The sequence below is a fragment of the Pelophylax lessonae genome, assembly GCF_965119305.1.
Source record: "Pelophylax lessonae genome assembly, chromosome: 1".
Lineage (NCBI taxonomy): Eukaryota > Metazoa > Chordata > Amphibia > Anura > Ranidae > Pelophylax > Pelophylax lessonae.
The window spans coordinates 88,648,513-88,666,911 of NC_138768.1; the positions used below are offsets into that span (position 1 = coordinate 88,648,513).

An 18,399-nucleotide genomic window follows, 5' to 3' on the forward strand; every position below is an offset into this window, starting at 1 on the left:
ACACACATTTCAACACTTTTCACCCTTGCAGGGCATACTAAAAAGGATGTGGGTGGGGGCTTATGGGGGGACCTATAGGAATATAGAAGACCCCTTTTTTAAAATGGGAATACCCCTTATTACTAATTAAAAAAAGAAAGAAATGTAAAAAGAGACGCAAACACAATGAAAATATCTATCTATCTATCTATCTATCTATCTATCTATCTATCTATCTATCTATCTATCTATCTATCTATCTATCTATCTATCTATCTATCTATCTATCTATCTATCTATCTATCTATCTATCTATCTATCTATCTATCTATCTATCTATCTATCTATCTTTGCTAAGCATACAGATTCATTTTTGCCTTTCAGCTGTAATGTGTCCCCCTCCTCCAACGATTCCTAATGGGACTTTTTCCCCTGTGAAAGAAGAGTATCAATTTTCAGATGCTGTAAGATATGAATGCAGTAGTCCTAACATGGTGACAGAGTATGACAGCTCTGTATTCTGCATGGACAATGGAAACTGGAGTGATCCTCTGCCACGCTGTATAGGTGGGACTTTTCAGTGTTTTGTTTTTTTGGTGGAACACAGTAAAATTGGCCATATATGGCAGATGTAATAGATAATTTCTAAACAATCATGTACTACGAAGATCCAACAATGTTTAAATCAGTTTTTCCTAGGTCTAGGTTGTGGTAATTTTTTGTTTGCAGATCATACATATTCCCAAAATAGTCTTTTATTGTGAGAAAAATGTTTTCTTTAGATAAAAAGAAAAACTCCAAAACCTCTGAAAGGCAAAAGATTGACACTTTCTATAGTGCCAAAATTTGCCCACCTCTTCCAACCTCCTGCACATTCCTGCTGTTCAGTGAAGCACCAACATAGTGGTGGGCCAATAGAATTGTGTAGGGACAAAGATTAGCGAGGAGCTTTGACATTACCCAAAAGCGTTGGGGCTTTGTCAGAGCAGCCCATTGAAGACATATCCTTCACTTTCTGACCTGTAGACAAAACAGAAAGTGGGAAAAATCCCCCAACAGACAGCTGTCACCTGAAAAATAGTTTCCCCTGTATTCTTGTTCCACAATTAAAGATTTTCAATCTTCCCTCACGTACAGTACCAGTGACAATGGTCACTAGGAAAGATAAAAGACAGTGAAGCTCCCCAGTGGGGAAATAGCTCTACTATATCCAAATTAAAGAAAAAAAAAAAAACAATTTTTTTTTTGCTTTTGACATAGTTTGGGATGTGTTGTTAATTACATTAATTTTCTGTGAATGCTGGCAAAATCAATTGTTACTAAGCTACTTTCACTCCAGGTCAGATGCTCTTCATTTATAATAGCATGAATTGACAAAATTATGGCCACTAGATGAAGCTGATGATCATAGAAAATAAATATTTATTACGAGTCACTATATTCTTATGAATGAAGAACATCATACTTAGAGAGAAAATAACCCAAAAACATATACTGCTGGCCAGTGGCGTATCTAGAGCATTTAGCACCCGGGGCAGATCCTATATCTGGCACCCCCCCCCAAACTTTAAAATGTAAAAAATGTAAAAACACCCACAACCCACAAAAATGTGTAAATGCTTTCAAGAATATTTAAATACTGTACAGCCCCCCCCATCACAGTGCCCAAGCAACAGAAGTTGGATAGGAGGAGCGGCGGGGCAGCAGCATATAGAGGAATTGATCTTTCCATATTCCTCCTGCAGCCGCTGAATGCCTGCAGAAGGGAGAGGAGGAGAATCAGGCATCCAGCGGCTGCAGGAGAAATATGGAAAGATCAGTTCCCCTATATGCTGCTGCCCCACCGCTCCTCCTATCCAGGCACACACACGAGGCTGCTTGGGCACTCACCTTCTTCCCGCCGCCGCCCTGAGCAGCTGAAGAAGCTGCTACTGCAGCTGCCTTCACAGGGAGGTGCGGGCTGGCCCGGTGGCGCCGGCGGGCACCCCTGAGCGGCGCCAGCCTGACACGGCACCCGGGGTAGGCCGGGCGGGCCGCCCCCCCCGCTCCCCCCATTAGTGTGCCACTGCTGCCAGCCTTTGCACACAAAAAAAATCAGAATATGGACTGGCATTGATTTCAAGGAAGGCCTCAAGCTTTTTTTTTTTTTTTGCATGGAGATCCCCCTTAACATCCACACCAGATTCAGGGGGTCTGGTATGGATTTCCTGGGGATATGTTACAATTTTTTTGCATAAGTGCCCTCTCCCATGCTTTTTCTACACCCCCTTGCCTATTAGCACAGAAAATAGACATTTTTAGTTTGACAGGTTTGGCTCCAAATGATTTCAATGGAGGTCAGGTTCGGCATCTGAACTTACCCCAACCCTGCTTAAACCGAACATAGGGCAGATCAGTGCATCCCTACTCTATATAATTTACTGTGATAAAATGCATTATAAATTTGTTAGTTATGAATTAGTCATGATCCTTGGTTGTTTTTTTATTGTAGAAGTTAACTGTGAGCCACCGGAAGTCCCACACTCACGAAAGATTTTAGGATTTGTTGGTCCATACACATTAAATTCTGTGATGAGATTTGAATGTAATAGAGGTTTCGCAATGGAAGGATCAGACACTATAGTTTGTAATATGGATAGTAGATGGGACCCATCACCACCTGAATGTAAAGGTGAGTATTAGAGCTAGAAAATATATAGATTTGTTTTAGATGTTCAAAGATATAATTTTGTCCAGCCAATCCTGGCCCTGACCTAGAGCATTGACCCCATCATTCTGTCCTGCAGTTAAAGTGGATGTAAACCCCATTCATGAAATCTGGCCTGGGCACATACCGTATATCTGTAGTGTTTACTTATCTCTTTAAGTTCCGTGTCTTTCTGCTGCTCCGTTCAACTGTTATCAGCATGATAACTTCTGACACGTTCCCTGACACAGGAAAAAAAAGCAGCTGAAAATATGTGTGGGGGTGAATGCATAGAGATAGATTAGTAGAGAGTTGGTCTACTCACAGCACAGCTCTTCATGTTTCTTCCTTCCTCTGCCTATGTGGAGGAGGAGGGGTGTGTGCTACTATTATAAGCTTACATGTTTCTTTTTTTATCAACCACTTCCGGACCTTAAGGTTTTACCCTCTTAATGACCAGGCCATTTTTTGCGCTTCGGCACTGCGTTACTTTAACTGACAATTGCGCGGGGGTGCAATGCTATACCCCACAAAAAAAAATTAATGTCCTTTTTTTCCCCACAAATAGAGCTTTCTTTTGGTGGTATTTGATCACCTCTGTCATTTTTGTTTATTGCGCTATAAACAAAGAGCGACAATTCTGAAAAAAAAAATATTTTTTTTTCTTTCTGCTATAAAACACAGCCAATAAAAAAAATGAAAAGCAAATTTTTTCATCATTTTAGGCCAATATGTATTCTTGCTACATATTTTTGGTACCAAAAAAAATTGCAATAAGTGCATATTGATTGGTTTGCGCAAAAGTTATCGAGTCTACAAACTAGGGGAAAGATTTATGTCATTTTATTTATTTTTTATTTTTTACTAGTAATGGCGGTGATCAGAGATTTTTAGCGGGACTGCGACATTGCGGCCGACAGATTGGACACCTAACTGACATTTTTGAGACTTTTGGGGGGACCAGTGACATTGCTACAGTAATCAGTGCTAAAAATGCTAAAAATATACACTGTTACTGTAATAATGACATTGGCAGGATTTTACAACGGCAGACCGCCGTTCTGTCTCCACAGGGAGCGATCGCGGGTGCCTGGCGGACATTGCGGCCGCCGAACTTGCTGATTGGCTCCCCTTGTGGCCAATCGGCAGGTGCGTGCACCCACACTAGCGATCACGTGAAGCGACGTACAGGTACGTCGTTTCCCTGGACAGACCCGAGCTGCCGCAGTTTAAGTACGGCGGGTGGTCGGCAATCAGTTGAATAGTATATCAAACCTAGAAAATTTGCATGTCGTGTTTCAAGGTGATAGACGTGCTTTGTTAATCACACATTTTTTTAATAACCACTTCCCGACCACCCCATAGTAGATTTGCTACTTCTGTGCAGAATCACGTGTATATATACATGACTCTACACTTCCGCCTCTGGCGCGCCACTTTTGCTGTGATTATTAACAGCAGAAGCCGATCTGCAAGTGCCAGGCAATTGATGTCTGCTGGAAACCTCCGATCCTGGGGCAGAGACACACTATCTAAACAAGACAAAGCTCTGTTTTGACAGGAAAAGTGATGGATTTTGTGACCCTGCAAAGCAGGGAATAAAACCCATCACTTTCCTTAGTAAAAGCAGCACACAGTTTACACAAAAACACTGGCTAGGCACACAGTTAACCCTTTGATCACCCTAGATGCTTACCCCCTTCCCAGCCAGTGTCATTAGTGCAGTGTCAGTGCATATTTTTAGCACTCATCACTGTATTAGTGATACTGGTTCCCAAAAAGTGTCAAAAGTGTTAAAAGTGTCAGTTAGTGTCCAATTGTCTACCTCAATATTGCTTCCCGCTATCAGTCGCTGATCGCTGCCATTACTAGTATAAAAGAAAATAAATAAATAAATAAATAAAAATTCCAGTATGTATACCATAGTTTGTAGACGCTGTAACTTTTGCACAAAGCAATCAATATACGCTTATTGGAATTTTTCTTCTTTCTTTTTACCAAAAGCATGTAACAGAATATATATTGGCCTAAATTTATGAAAAAAAAAAAAAAAAATTTAATTTTTTTATTGGCTGTGTTTTATAGCAGAAAGTAAAAAAATATTGTTTTGTTTTTTTTTTGTTTTTTTTTCAAAACTGTAGGTCTTTTTTTGTTTTTGTTTGTTTTAGCGCAAAAAAATAAAAAATGCAGTGGTGATCAAATTCTACCAAAAGAAAGCTCTATTTGTGGGGATAAAAATTACAAATTTTATTTGGGTACAGTGTTGCAGGACCACAGGCGCTGGGATCTGTCCAATTTTCTGGCTCAATAATGTAGCTGGAGTTAAAACAGTCAGACATTCTGGGTCTGTGGATACAGCGGTCAACGGTCTTGAGTTGATTATTGCTGCGACCTCAGCAAGGAATGTAGTAAGTACTTCATGGGTAAGACGTGAAGAACTCACATCAAGCAACATAGAATCCAGTATGCGCCTTGCCATCCCAATCATACGTTCCCATGCTCTGCCCATGTGTGAAGCGTGTGGTGGGTTGAATTTCCACATGCAGCCTAGATCACTCAAATAATTTCCAACTTGTTGTCGGTCGATCTGTAACTCTCTGCAAGCACCAATAAAGTTAGTTCCACAATCTGATCTCAACATCTTCACGGGACCTCTTAGAGCAAGAAATCTCCTTAGAGCATTGATAAAGCTCGAAGTGTCCATTGACTCGATTACTTCGATATGCACAGCTCTTACAGTTAAGCAAGTGAACATTACAGCCCATCTTTTGCTGTTGACTTGACCACCACAATTTCTTCTAGCCGTTACTGTCCATGGTCCAAACACATTGATTCCGACATATGCAAAGGGTGTATCTTCACTCAGTCTGTCTGCAGGTAGGTCAGCCATCTGTTGAAACTGCTGTCTACCCCTTAACTTCTGACATTTAACACAGTTGTGAATGATCGTGGGCCGTGGCTATTTGCCTTTTCACTCCAACTATCCAGAACCCTGCAATTCTGACTGCACCTTCTGTGTAGTGTCTTCCTTGATGTTTGACTCTCTCATGGTAATGCTGTATAATCAATGTTCCCAAATGGTGGTTTCTTGGTATTATCAAGGGGTTCTGTTCTTTCCCTAGCAGGTTTGACCTTTTCAGTCGTCCACTGATTCGAAGCATGCCCTCGTTGTCGATCACTGGGTTCAGTGTGAATAGTGGGCTACATTTTGGGACTGGTCCATTGCCTCTTAAGCACTTAATCTCTTCCACAAAGACTTCTTCTTGCACATGACGTATGATGAACAGCTCAGCCCTCTCATACTCGAATGCATTGGGTGACTCCTTACAGGTGTGCCATCCATAGCAAGACGATGTCTGATTCGATTTGCAGAAAATCTGTGCAATATGACTCAATCTTGCTATAGTCTTCACCAACCTTTTCCAAGAGGAGAAACGTTCAAAACGCCTTACCTCCAAGTTTCTTCTTGAGCAGATGTTGGAACTCAATGCTACAACTTCAGGCCGGATTTCCGGATCAGTATCTGGATCTTCCAGGTGGAAATCGATATCTTCTTCTGAGTTTGTAGAAGACTGGTCCATTAAAAACTTGGATCCTGAAAACCAAATGGTTTGTGTGAGGACAACTGCTGGCACTGACCTAGTGGCAATGTCTGCGGGATTCAAACCAGTCGGGACGTAGTTCCATTGTTCAGGTCTACTGTTTTTCCTTATTCGTTCTACTCTGTTAGCCATATACACATAGAACCTTCTCACACTGTTGCATATATAACCAAGCACTACCTTACTGTCAGTGTAGTACTTAATCTGATCGATTTCAATGTCCATTTCATTTTGCAGGAATTCTGCGACTTCAACAGCTAGGGTTGCACTACACAATTCTATTCTTGGGATAGTGTGAGCAGGTTTTGGAGCTAACTTGGCTCTTCCTAGTAGAAACCCGACATGGGGTCTCCCGGACGGATCTATGATCTTGAGATAAGCCACAGCCGCTATGGCTTCGGTAGATGCATCACAAAAGATGTGAATCTCTTTCCTCAGACTTCTTGAAACTGAAGTGGGTGAATAGCAGCGTGGGATATTAAGTTCTTCCAGTACCTTCAAGGAGTTTCTCAATTTCTCGCATTTAGGCAGTAGGTCTACTGGCAGAGGGGCATCCCAATCTGTCACTCTCTCAGTAAGCTGACGAAGGATGGATCTCCCTTGGACAGTAACTGGAGTCACAAAGCCTAGGGGATCATTAAGGCTGTTAACAGTTGACAAGACTGCACGTCTGGTAAATGGCTTCTTAGCGTCAGAGACCTGAAAGGTGAATGTGTCTGAAGTTACAATCCAGAGAAGACCGAGACTTCTTTGCATGGGCAGGGAGTTTACTCCCAAGTCCAAATCCTTCAAATCCTTAGCGTGATCTTCTGGATTGAAAGCCCTCATTACTTCGCTGCTATTAGATTCAATCTTATGAAGCCTCAAGTTAGCAGTCAACAGGAGCTGTTGGGTCCTTTTTATCAAATTGAAGGCTTCTTCAGGTGTTGAGAAGGATTTCAGGCCATCGTCTACATAAAAATCTCTCTCAACAAATTGCTTGGTGTCAGATCCGAATTCCTTTTCACCTTCCTGCGCTGTTTTTCTCAGTCCATAAGTTGCCATGGCAGGAGATGGACTATTTCCAAAGACATGGACTCTCATGCGATAATCTATCACCTGATCATTAATGTCATTGCTGTGGTGCCACAAGAACCTGAGATAATTTCTGTGGTCCTCTTTGACTATGAAACAGTGGAACATCTGTTGGACGTCAGCTGTCACGGCAATTGGTTCCTTCCTGAACCGCATCAACACTCCTATAAGGTTGTTCGTTAGATTTGGACCAGTTAGAAGAACATTATTTAAAGAGCTTCCCTGGAACTGAGTGCTTGAGTCAAAGACTATTCTGATTTGCCCCGGTTTACGAGGATGGTAGACTCCAAAGGATGGAAGGTACCAGCATTCTTCACCTTTCTTAAGGTCTGGTGCTGGCTCAGCGTGAAGGTTATCTAAAATCTTCTGCATGAATGCTAGAAAGTGCTCTTGCATCTCAGGTTTGTTACGGAGAGTTTTCTTAAGTGCAGCAAATCTGGTTAAAGCTTGTTCTCGATTGTTAGGGAGAGTAAGCCTTCGTACTCGGAAGGGTAATGGAGCTACCCAACTGTTGGAATTGTCCTTGAAGAACTCTTCATCCATAATCTTGATGAACTCCTTGTCTTCGACTGAAGGGGCAATCTTGTTGTCATCACAAGTAGTCTGGTACACTGAATCACCAAAGTCCTTTTGAGAAGTGAGCTTGCAGTTAATACCTTGGAGTGCTTGATATGGAACTTCGTTTTTAAAATCAAGTCTTTCCTTCACATAATAGTGCAATGGACATTTCATCAATCAATAGGTAACATTAGTTTTGTAGGAAGCTACATCCAAGAGCTTGTGAGATTGATCTAAACAGACTTCTCCTATTATCACCCACCCAAGATCAAGTTTCTGGGCCTGAGGAGCATCATCTGGACCGTTACATAACTCTCTTATTTTATGAACTCTAGGAATGTCTCTCCCTAGTAGAATCAAAATCTTAACATCCTTGTTAAGTGGTGGAATGTAGTTAGCAATGTGGCTCAAATGAGGGTGATGACGTTCAACCTCTGGTGTGGGGATTTCTTCTCTGTTGTTCGGTAGCTGATCACATTTGATTAGAGTTGGAAGAGGAAACTCTGTGTCCTCATATTCTGATGCAACTATGAAGCCATGGGCTCTTCTTCCAGAAGTATTGATCTTTCCTGCACATGTCTGCAAGGTATAGGACCAGGTCTCTCCTTGAATGTTGAATAAGTCAAAGAATTCTGTACTGGCCAATGAGCGATTGCTCTGATCATCGAGTATGGCATACATTTTTATAGAATTTTGTGGACATCCTTCAGGAAAAACCCTTACAAGACATATCTTGCTACAAGACTTGCTATGAAGCCCTTCTCCACATAACTCTGTACACCTTGTGGTTACAGGGTTGGCATATTGCTCAGTTCTCTCCCCGCCATCATCTGATGTAGTCTTCGGGTTGCTGCTGGGTGAAGGTTTCCTTTTGAACAGGTCTGAATGGAGAGCGTCCACATGTTTGGCACTGTTACAGAGAGAACATCTGATGGCGATCTTACAGTCTCTAGCTAAATGATCGGAGGATGCACAACATTTAAAACAGATATTATGCTCTTTGAGAAATGACTTGCGTTCTTCAATAGGCTTGTCCTTAAATGCACAACATTTGGAGAGAGATTGTTGATTAAGATTGCTTGCTTTAATGTCTGTAGCCAAGACGTTGGATGCTATCGCGGTCTTCCTTACGGCAATAGGATGCTTTAAATCCTTGAATTTACTGTTGGTAGCAATACCCCTTGAAGTAGTTAAAGGAATGGTGGTTGTATCTGGATAGAAGAAGCTTGGGTCATTCTTGGATCTTGCAACCTTCCGCACAAACTCTGCTAAATAAGAAAAGGGAGGGAAGGAAACATGATGTTCATACTTATACTTTGATCCTACACTAGTCCACTTTCCCTGAAGATAACTAGGCAACTTTGCTACAATAGGATTTACGCCCTGAGCAGTGTCTAAATAGCTAAGACCTGGTAAACTAGGATCTAACTTAGCAATTTCAAGTTTATGAAGGAGGTCACCTAACTCTCTAAGCTTATGATTGTCCTTAACAGAGATCTTAGGAAAGTCGTTTAGTCTCTGGAATAAGGCAGATTCAATGACTTCGGGGCTCCCATAGTCTTGTTCTAGACGTTCCCAGGCAGCATCAAGGCCTGCTTTAAAGTTATAAATGTAGACAGATTTAAGTCTCTTTACTTGTTCTGAAGATTGATGCCCCAAGCACTTTATTAGTAAGTCAAGTTCTGCTTGAGGTTCAATGTCCAAGTTCTTGGTTACCGCCTTAAATGTAGATCTAGTGCCTATAGCCCAATCAACCCAACTGAGAGAGTTCCAGTAAATAGAAAGTGGGGGAAGAAAGGGTAGGGGCGGGGACACAACTGGGGGCATATGCCTATGAGTTCAGCCGGCAACCCATAATGCCTGGCCGAAGGTAAAGCAGACCCCCCAAAAAAAAGTCACCAAATTGTTACTTACAGGCATCCAAAAATAGAAATCCTAAAAGGATGTAGGTACAGCCCAGACAGATCCCGATGGAATTGCAAAAAGGCCAACAAGTAATAGGTATATGACAGCTCCCTGGCTACCTCCTACAGCATGGAGGAGCAAGGGGGTAAGGCACCGTGGTGAGCTTTGGCGTCCTCTATTTCAAGGAGAGGCGTGGTCACGCCCTCCTTGCATTCCCGCGGGTTCGCGCTACCCAGAAGTAGCTGCGTTCCCGCGTCTGGACCGGAAATGGCGCACCCGGCACACCGGAAGTGGCGTGATCATCAACATCCGGTTACAGAGGGGAATGAAAACAGAGGACTCAATCACCACCGACACAGATTAGAGCGCCGCACAAGGTGGCAGAGGGAACCTCAACCTCACCAGGCAGCGTGCTAGGGCCCCCTACTGGAATCCATCCAAGTATGGGGGCCCACATGTGCCGGACCAGAAGGGCAAAGGAATGGAGGCCAAGCCTTTTAACACTGTAAATCCTGTAAGGGCATAACAGTGTATTGAGGACAGGAAATATTCAAAAAGGGGAATAATAGTATGAGACAATTGCATATAAAGCTTCGATTCCACCAAAGGAGAGGGATGACGGGAAGTATAATATAAAGAGGAAGCAAAAAGGGATAAAGACCCCCCCTAAAAGGAAAAGGGGGAAGTGAATATCCCTTCATGACAGGCTATCAACACGCCCGTCGTTATAGTGAACATCCCTAGGTCATGGTGTCCAAATGCCGGTGGTAACGCAACAATTATACATGCCACAATGTATCAAACATGAGAAACAAAATATCTTTACAAAGGAATTTTAACAAACAACCATGATCACAATCGTGCAAATAACAATTATTGACAACATCAAAAAATTGTTAGAACACAACAAAAATATACAAACTATATAAGTTGTCGCCCTGTTATTTCAAAAAAGGCATATCACATAGTGAAGGAAGGGAAGGGGATAAGAAAAAAAAAAAAAAAGGGTATATATACATAGAAAAAATGAAATAAGCTGGAGGAGGTTCAATCGGTCTTGCCTGAACTAAACCCCTGTAGGAAAGGTCTATAGCTCTCTATCTCATTTAAACCCGGACGTGTGGTAGCTCTCAGAGTCTGGATCCAGCGTGCCTCCCTCTGGAGCAGCTGCTTGTTCCAATCGCCGCCCCTTGGTGAAATGTGGATGCGGTCCAAGATGGTAAAGTTGACTTGAGGCATGCGATATTGGTGATCCCATGCCACATGTCTGCCCAAGGGCAGATATAGGTCACCAATACGCATGCCCGCTAGATGTTTTGTGCAGCGAGCCTGGAACTCCTGCTTGGTCTTACCAACATAGAATGAACCGCATCCACACTCCACCAAGTAGACGACCCCCCTGGTCTTGCAATTCGCAAAATGGCGCAGTTGGAACCTGTCACCATTGGGGAGGGTGAAGGAACGTCTCCTCTGCACAAAGGGGCAGAAGGAGCAGGAGCCACAGGGGAAGGTGCCCCATGTGCGACAGGGATCGCGTCTGCGATCCCCCTTGTATTCGCTCTGGACCAGTTTTTGGCCAATGGACCCAGCTCTACTGTATGTAACAGACGGTTTGTTGGAGACAAATTTGGACAATGAGGAATCATCTGTTAAGATGTCCCAATGCCTACCAAGAACTTTGAGTATGGTCTCGAATAGCGTGTAATCACGCGAACTATGTGATCTTCTTGTTGCTTTTTGGACTTAAAAATGAAATCCCTGCGTTTCAGGTCCTTGACCTTATTGAAGGATTTTCGCAAGCATGACTTGCTGTAGCCTCTCGCTAGAAAACGCTCAGTCAAGCCATCAGCCTCCACCCAGAAGTCGTCAAGGGTCGAACAATTCCGTCGGGCCCTCAGGAATTGGCTGTAGGGAATCGACCTCTTGAGCGACTCCGGGTGGAAGCTGGCAGCATGCAGAACGCTGTTGCCGGCTGTCTTTTTCCGAAAGAGCTTACTGTGCAAAAGACCATCCTCCCCCTTGAAGATTGTGACATCCAGAAAATTAATCTGTCTCTCACTGGCCACCATGGTGAAAAACAGATTGAAAACATTCTGGTTCAAACAATCCAGAAAAGTCTTCAAGAGGTCCAGGGAGTCGTCCCAGACAAGAAAGACGTTGTCTATGTACCTCTGCCACATAAGTATGTGGCAGGTGTACATAGACAAAGCCTCATCTGAGAAGACTGCCCGCTCCCACTCCCCCAGATACAGGTTGGCATAGGTGGGGGCACAACAGGTCCCCATTGCCACCCCCTGTACCTGGAGGTAGTGGGAGCCCTGGAAAACAAAAATATTGTTGTTGAGAATGAATTGTAACATGGAAAGGACAAACTGGTCAAACACCCAGTTGCCCTTGCCCTTCTGGGCCAAAATCTTGCTGATGGCCTGTATACCCTAATTGTGCGGGATACTGTTGTATAAACACTCCACATCAATAGATGCAAGCAGAGCTGATTCGGGAACCTGCACGTTCTCCAAAATCTGCAGGAGGTGCAGGGTATCCCTGGTGTAAGAAGTTAGGCCTAGGACATATGGACGAAGGTAGGCGTCAATGACTCTACTTATGCCCTCCAAGATGCTACCGTTGCCCGAGATAATCGGCCTCCCTGGTGGGTCGTCCAAATTTTTATGCACCTTTGGGAGCGCATACATGGTGGGAATCCTGGGATGGCGGGTGCGGGCAAAATCCCAAATTTCTTTGGTGATCGTGCCAGCCATCCCGGCTTCATCCAAAAGGCGATAAAAAGTGTAATTGGACTTACCCACCAGGGAGGCGGACACCCGGCGGTACCATCTCGGGTCTTGAAGAATCTTGAGAGACATAGAGACGTATCTCTCATTGTCCATCAGGACAATATTGCCCCCCTTGTCGGAGGGCTTGATGGTAATGCTTGTATTGTCCTGAAGGGCCCTGAGAGCTGTCTTTAAAGTAGGACTCAGATTGTTGGTAGATTTGCTGGCATGCATCGTCTGTAGGTCCTTGGTGACCCGTTTAACAAACAGTGCCAGAGCAGGGTTGGAATCAAAGGAGGGAAATTTCGAGGACCCTCTACGAAGACTGGAAAGGGAGGGACCTCATCCCAGTCCTCTGAGCCATTCTCCAAAAGTAGGAGATTCAGGTCCTTGAGGGCCCTGAAATCCGCCGCCGTGAGTCCCGATTGGACCGTGGGTTCCTGATTTGCAGATTTGTCAAACATAGTTTCGAACAAGAGACGTCTCGCGAATAGATGAATATCTTCGGTAAGTTCGAACTTGTCGAACGACCTAGTTGGGCAAAAGGATAGGCCTAAAGATAGGACCTTTCTTTCCTCCGATGTTAACACATGGGAGGAAAGGTTGACTATGTTTAGTCCTGCGTCAGATTCAGGCTCGGATTGGAGCTCGATCTGAGCATGTAGGGCTCTATACCCTTCTGGCCGTTGGCTTTGGCCAGAGATCCCTTGCCTAAAAAAGGCCCATCGTTGTTTTTGGATCTGGCGCCCAGATCTCTGCCACCCTGCTGACTGGATCTCAAGTTTCTTTGTCCTGGAGCGCTGCTATCGTTCTGACTATTAGTCTTAGTTATATTTTCTGATTTGTTACCAGAGGGATTCACTCCCTTTGTGGATTTTTTGCTTTGTTGAGCGTTCTCTTCATTTATACCTTGTTCTCGGCGCTTGAAGGTTTTACCCTTACGTTTGGTCGGCCGGGAATCGGTAGAAGAGTGCGCTGACGATGAGGAATATGACTGTGAATCGGATGAATACTCCGTTTCACCTTGGTGACTGGACCTTCCTGGATTCAAAAAACGTCTTTTGGGGAATTTGTTACCATTGTGCCATTTATAGGCCTTACCTTCACCAAAGGCGTTTTTGACCCTCCAAAATGTTTTGTCCTTTTTGAGGAGGACAGTTTTGCCATATTTTTCCAAATGTTTCTTTAAGTTAGTTTCATAGGTAGTATAATCATTATGGCTTTTCAGAGGAGCAAGTTGTACATAGATATTCTTAACTTCCTCGTTAATCTTGGAGATCTGAGTTTCATATTCCCCCCGTAATAATCTCATTAAATTGGCAGAACAATTGTTTAACTCCTTTTCCCATTCTTTTTTCAGTTCCGAAGATATCTGATCAAGAATGGGAAAGATTTGGATTCTGAGACCCATAGGGTTGATTTTTTCAGCTATGTATTTGTCAAAAAAATTGACATGTAGGTGGAGAGCCGTTTTCTTCTCTAGGTTTTTGGTCAAATTTGAAAATAAGCAAAAAAGATCTGTCTCAGCCTGTTCTTTTTGGTTGTATTCCTTATGTATGCTTGACATCAGTGCATCCCAGCTATCGCCCAGCAGATCCCCCATTTTTTATGTATTATTGCCTTAAAAATCCCCCCTTTTCTTCTCAGAGGAGATCAACACTTTTTAGTGTTAGTTTTATGCATTGACTAATTGGGATGATGGCAATCGGAGGTACCAATCATCTGGAACCAATTTTTGTGTTTTTTTTAGGGTCTGTCGTCTGAAGGACTCTGAGCATTTGAAGTTAAAGAGAGCTGTATCAAAGGGGTACAGAGTTCATTCTGTAGTCTTCTGCTGTGCCCTTGTAATCTCTATGCACATGGAGTTGTGGTGGCACATGAGCTGCGTAGGTTGATTCACTCGATTTTGTGACGTGCGGTAGTTGTGGAGTGTCTCTGTTAGTAGGTGTGTCTAGTTGACCAGCTTGCTTTGGCGACACATTGCCTTCTGATCCACTTGCTGGATGATTATGAGAATAATCTCCAACTGTAGGTGGGACTGTATTGTCGTGGTTCTGATTTAAGACAAACTGTAGGGTCCTTTCAACAGGGTCTTGACAAGCAGCCAAGCTGGTACAAGCTGCTCCTTCTTCTTCCAATAGGGCTTGTTCCAAGACAGATAACTCTGCTAAAGCTACTTCCTTTTCTCTATTCTTCTGAAGAATTTCTAGCTGAGCCTCTGTTTCTGCTTGTATTCTTGCTTCCTTGCATTTAGCTTCTGCCTTAAAGGCTGCTTCTTTTTTCAGAGCAGGCAGCTTGAACCTGGGCTACTGCAACCTTTTGGCGAGCTTTGAGTATTTGGTCGCTCAGTATTGACCTTATAGAGCAGGACCGCAATGACTTAGAAGAAGAGTTATGATATGAACAGGCAGATCTAGATGACTTTCCTGAGTGTCTGGAATAAGCAGATTTACAGGATGTAGTTTCATGTAGCTGTGCTAACCTACCTTCTATCTGTGCCTTTGCTTCAAGATATTTGCTATGCCTCTGCTGGTCAGTAGAAGTAAAGTCCTTTAATTCCAATGCAGCTTCCTCTATGTTGGAATGTGACAATAGGGAATAGTACTTCTCAGAAAGTCTTTTATTATTCTCAAATCCCTTCTTAACCCTTGAGAGAGCAGTGTTCAATTTCTCAGAATTGTTGCTAGTTTCATTAGTGGCTGTTATACAACTTAAAGTATTCTCCCATAATACAGTCAGGTTACTAGATGTTTCTTCCTTACTTGCTTCATAAGCCTCCCTTGCCTTCAAGGATGGATGAGGGGCTCTAACAGGACGAGGAGAATGAAGTAAGGAGTCTGCTTTATCTTGACAAAATGCAGGTAACTCTGTGGGATCTCTGTCAGACATAATGACAAGTACTGTAGTTTTGGTGTCTTGTTAGAAATCTGCCAGAGCTCAGCTCTGTAGGTAGTGACTTCTGTTAGTAAGCAGGCTGAGCTGAGGAGCTGGATATTTGTGACGATGAGCCAGCTAGTGCTGCAACTGGTTCAGACTGGATAGCTCAGCTCAGTGCACAGTTCACTATCACTTTATACAGGCAGGAATATACAGTTATTTTAGTAGATTCAGGTACTGGATTCACAACCCAAACAGCTTGACAATGATGAATCCTAGGGAATTGATATAGCTATGATACACAGTCCTTACACAGTTCAAGGGTACCTATGGCTCCCCAATAAAGGCAAAACTTGTATAAGCTTGTATTACTAGAGTAATGGGTCCATAGCACAGACCAGCAATCCCTGGCAGTAAAGGCTGTAACAGTAATGGAGCATTCAGTAGGTGGCTGGCTTCATATGCAGAGTAATGCTTCTGGTGACTGCAGCAGTAACACACAGGCATTGACTTTCAGTGCACAGTCTGACGATGGGTTCCTGTCTTAGGGTTTTTGTTATTCACATAGGCATGTGGTTACTCACGTTTCTGAAGCTGCAGAGATAACCATGTGATGGATTCTTCTTGAAATGTACTATTCTGTCTCAGCATCGATTGTACCTGTGACCTTCTTGTAGACCCAGTCTGTAAGTATGTGCAGCAGGTTGAATGATGGCTTTAACAGATAGTTTACTCAATGAATAAAGACTCCAGAGGTGTTCTCCCATATGGAAGAAAAATATATTTCGAATATATTTAGGGAAAAGAATTTTAGAAATATATTGAATATGGCCAAAATTGTAGCATTTCAAATATATTTCCAATATATTTGGGAAAAATAAAAAATGATTTTTTTTTTAAATATATTTTAAATATATTTTTCTTCCATGTGGGCTCCAATGCTTCTTTATGCTTCAAGTTAGCAAAGGCATAAACATAGAGGCTTTTCCATAGTTAAATTTCCATTGAAGTTACACAGCTCCCACACTCTGCAGTCTCTTCATAACAACTATACAAAAATGGAGTTACAGCAGGAAATGGAGGGTGGGAGCAACCAACTAGCCGGAAACAGCAGGGGTGCAAGGATGATACCAATAACATAGCATAACATAACATGTAATAACAACTGCTAGACAGTTAAAGCTGCGTGGCAGCACAGTGGTGATCAAATTCTACCAAAAGAAAGCTCTATTTGTGGGGATAAAAATTACAAATTTTATTTGAGTACAGTGTTGCAGGACCACACAATTGTCAGTTAAAGTAAGGCAGTGCCATATCACAAAAAAACGGCCTGGTCACGAAGAGGGGTGGGGTAAATCTTCCAAAAGTCAAGTGGTTAGTTGTTTATGCCTATTTTATGTAAATCATGTATATTTGTAGCTTTGATTGTTGACCCTTGGTGTTAGCGCCTCCCACCCCAGTTTATGATCGTGTGACACGGACAATCACGGTGGTCACATGACCGGAAAGCTCCTGATTGTATGCAGCAATTGGGAGCTTTCTGTTAGCCACTGCTATCTATGCTGGGAGTGCACAGGGCACGTACTCTCAGCACAGCTGGTTTTGCAATGTTGTATGCAAATATGCGGCTGCTCCACGCCAAGGCCCACCTGTCGAAAGGCCACATATTTGCATGCCGTCTTTGCCAAAACTTTACAGTGGTGTAAACCTCAAACATGAAATATGAACAAAGCATATCCCTCAATAGTGTGTCCTTGTCTCAATCCAGAGCACCAAGGCCTAGTTCACACTGGCATTAACCACTTTAGCCCCAGAAGGATTTGCCCCCTTAATGACCAGGCCCTATTTTGCGATTCGGCACTGCGTTAATTTAGCGGACAATTGCGCGGTCGCGTGACCCTGTACCAAAGCAAAATTTACATTCTTTTTTTCCCCACAAATAGAGCTTTCTTTTGGTGATATTTGATCACCTGTGCCATTTTTATTTTTTGCGCTGTAAACAAAAAAAGAGCGACAACTTTGGGAAAAAAAAACAATATTTTTCACATTCTGCTATATGACATTAACATTTTAGGCCAATTTGTTTTCTGCTACATACTTTTGGTAAAAAAAATCGCAATAAGTGTATATTGATTGGTTTGCGCAAAAGTTATTGCGTTTACTAAGTACGGGAAAGATTTAGGTCAATTTTATTTTAGAGTTTTATTGTTCATGTGCGCATGAGATACTGTTGCATTCATAAGCGCTGGGTGATTGAGTTTTGAGTATTTCCTTAACGCTCAGTCCTTTATTTCCAGGTCAATTTTATTGTTATTTTTTAATTTTTTTACTAGTAATGACAGCCATCTGCGATTTTTAGCGGGACTGCGACATTGCGGCGGACAGATCGGACCCCTGACTGACATTTTTGACACTTTTGGGGGGACCAGTGACATTACTACAGTAATCAGTGCTAAAAATATGCACTGTTACTGTAATAATGACACTGGCAGGGAAGGGGCTAACATTGTGGGTGATCAAGGGGTTAAATGTATGCCCAATGCTTACTGACGTGGGGGGGGTTCTGTGAAAGGCACAGACATCGCAGGTTCAGCTATGCTGAATCTTCTGATCTCTTCCTGCCTGTCACTGAGAAGCCCCGACTGCTTTGTTTACATAAGCAGGAGGGTCTTCTCACAGTTTTCCTGACGACCGGGGGAGGAAGGCGGCAATCAGGAGCGGGGGCGCGCCTCCGGCGCCGCGCTGCCGAAACCACTTCCCCTCCAGTGACATAGATCTATGTGGCTCAACCCTGGGGAGCCGCACTGTCGCAGTAATATTACTATGGGCAGTCGGCATGTGGTTAAAAGCAGGTGTTTGAGGGGCTTTTTAACGCTCCTCAAATGCCTATGCAGATCATAGGGACAGCACACAGTGCTGTTTACATTATCAAACCATGAAGCGT

At 43.1% G+C, this 18,399-nt stretch overlaps 1 protein-coding gene across 1 annotated transcript in view; it reads left to right on the forward strand.

Annotated features, from left to right (window-relative positions):
• Positions 1–18,399, forward strand: part of LOC309544140 (C4b-binding protein alpha chain-like) — a gene marked incomplete at its 3' end in the record, with an annotated part of 145,323 nt that overhangs the window by 97,437 nt on the left and 29,487 nt on the right. Inside the window, exons 6-7 of the mRNA XM_082243031.1 lie at positions 364–546; positions 2,471–2,650. Of these exons, the coding sequence (XP_082099157.1) occupies positions 364–546; positions 2,471–2,650 (363 nt within the window). The remainder of the gene's footprint in view (positions 1–363; positions 547–2,470; positions 2,651–18,399) is intronic.